The 2,640-nt window shown below is 45.6% G+C and overlaps 1 protein-coding gene across 1 annotated transcript; it reads right to left on the reverse strand.

Moving 5' to 3' along the window:
- Positions 1-1,204: 1,204 nt before the first annotated feature.
- LOC119962990 (probable G-protein coupled receptor 139) lies at positions 1,205-2,176 on the reverse strand. The gene has a single exon (XM_038791456.1). The coding sequence runs from the start codon at positions 2,174-2,176 to the stop codon at positions 1,205-1,207; it is 972 nt and encodes a 323-aa protein (XP_038647384.1).
- Between the last annotated feature and the right edge of the window lie 464 nt (positions 2,177-2,640).

Genomic DNA, 2,640 nt, shown 5'->3' on the forward strand with positions numbered 1-2,640 from the left:
AAAAGAACATTTCAAAAAGTGCACATGTGCGCAGAGTTCATAAGTTCAGTCTCTGAGGTGGGCGACGGACTCTGGTTGATCGCCTCAAGGGTGGGGCAATGGCTGGCGCCTCAGGAGCCGGGAGGGCTGCAGCACAGTCAGGGGCAGCCAGAGCGACCGGAAGTGCCACACAGTCCACGGCGGGATCTGTAGAAGAGCTGGTCGGAGGATAGATGGCGTGGTCCCCGGACGTGGAAAGGAAGAGAGCAATCTTTCTGGCATCTGAAACAGCTTCCAGGTCTGTTGCTTCGAGGTACAGTTGAAATCTTTGTTTAAAGATGTTCTAGATCGCACTGAGGCTGCCGGTGATGCGGAGCAGCGGGGGAGGGCGGACGCTGTCAAAACTACCGGATGGCTGATCGCTGGTAGAAGGCAGATTACTTGAGGGTAGGTCCATCAAACTCTAACATCACGTACTGAGACCATGATGTGGTGGGTACTCTGGATCTGTGAAGACTGCGTTTCCCAGAGCAGTAACACAGACAGGCTACCAACATTTGTAGAAGTACAACTCTATTTTCTTTAACTATGAGCTGTTAAACATACTTGCACTGTGGGTTGACACTATGTTAGGTTGATTGAAGACCTGTACTGCTAGCACATGGTAAATGTTTGTGCTACTGACTGCGGGCTCTGTCTGTTTCAGAGGCTGCATCCCCAATGAGCGGGAAAACTAGTGCCCTCTGGCTTTATCGTGACCATGCCCTGACTGGTGATTGGCTGCTGGGTTGTGTGTGTTGATTGATCTTGCACTGTGTCAGTCAGTGTGTGCCTCTGCACCATTATATACTTATGTGTACATTATGACAATATTGACCAGCAGAACATGGATCAATTTATTGCTTTGTTCACAGTAGTAGCATAAGATCTTTTACATACACCCTGGGGGGCAGTCAGGCTTTGCTTTAGGAGCTGATCTGAAGTGACCACAGTCAGCCACGATTATCTGCTTGAACATATGACCTTCCCGTTCGCAGGTGAGAATACCACTGAGAGCCCTGGCTGCCACTTATTGCAAGTATCAAACTCAGATGATAGAGTTTAAGATAAATTCATTCAATTGTTTTGAATCTTTTGCTGCTTTGTTTCAAGTTGTTTTGATTGTCTCACATATCTAATAATTAAAATAAGGATCCATTTTCAAGGAAAGAATTGAAGGCACAATTCAGTAGAGCTCAACAAATGATGACCTGCCATATTTGACATATTTAATAATCACAGCAAATGGATACATTATTGCATTTCTCAACTTCTCTCTGAATTTAGTCTGAGCCAGCGCATAAACACACGTGTTTGTACAGGAGCTCAGCAGTTGGAACATTTCTGCAGAGTAGTCAGTGATAAGTAAGGGATCTGAGTATTGATCTGGATCATAAAGGCTGCCTGTAATTCTGGAAATGAGGAAAAATACAACATAAGGCATCCACAGCACGATGAAAGTACCAGAAATGGAGAAGAGTAAAATGATGGATTTCCTTCGACTCTGCATCTCTGGATCATCGCTGTTCTTGCTGTTGTGTTGACCTTGCAGTGCTCTGCGGGTTCGATTAGCCATCACAATGTGTCTAACAGTCAGAGCGTTGAGAAATATAATCACAAAGTACGGCAACAAGGGGTTGAAAACTGTGCTCAGCCAGTCATAAGTGACCCATCCTGGCAAAGTGAAGTAAGTTGGTTTGAAATTAATTCCCCACTCCACATTGTTAATTGTATAGACAGGTTCAAAAGCAAAATAGAAGGGGATGTTTTTGAAGCAGAACACAACACACACGGTCACTAGAACCACAGCTGCAGTTTGCTCCCTGCAATACTTCTCTCTGAGTTCTTGACAACAAATGAGGACAAAGCGATCGACAGTGAAAGCCACCGTCAGCCAAACAGCGCAGTCAACAACCAGATAGTTGATAACCACATTGACACTTTCAATGGACGTGTAGTGGAGAGGTGAGTCTGGGAAATAATACCAAAGTATGTAATAGATTATCACATTGAAAATAATGACCAGCAGGTCCATTGTTGTCATACCCACCAGGTAAAGAGTGATCCCTTTGGATAAACCACAGCCTCCTCGGGACAGGAGCATAATTGTCAGGAAATTAGCTACAAAGAAAAGAGTAAATTCTCCAATTAATTCCATTTTACTTCTTGGAAATGGCAGTCCAGAATCAGGTCACTTGGTTCAACAGGCATGTTGGTATGTCGTTGCTTATTCTGCTAAAGCGCCTTTACCTACCCGACTCCATCTCACCATATTAACATTTCCTTCTATTCCTTTCTCCCTCAGTTACTTATTCAGCTTTTCCTAACCAGACAGGCTCACCATCTCTTATGTGGTTGTGATAATACTGCACAGGTTAAAAAGAAGCAAATACTCTCTCAAAGCAGAATGTTGTTCTGGAGGTGAACAGAGCAGATGATACCCCACCCACACTCCCAGCTCCACTTACGCCCTCCCCCATCTGAGCCCCACTCACACACTCCCCCTCCAACACCAGTCACACACTCCCCCCTCCGAGCCAAACTCACATACTCCCCAATCCCAGCCCCACTCACATCCTCCCCCTCCCACACCAGTCACACCCTCCCCCTCCCAGACCCACT

This window comes from Scyliorhinus canicula, chromosome 1 (genome assembly GCF_902713615.1).
Source record: "Scyliorhinus canicula chromosome 1, sScyCan1.1, whole genome shotgun sequence".
NCBI lineage: Eukaryota > Metazoa > Chordata > Chondrichthyes > Carcharhiniformes > Scyliorhinidae > Scyliorhinus > Scyliorhinus canicula.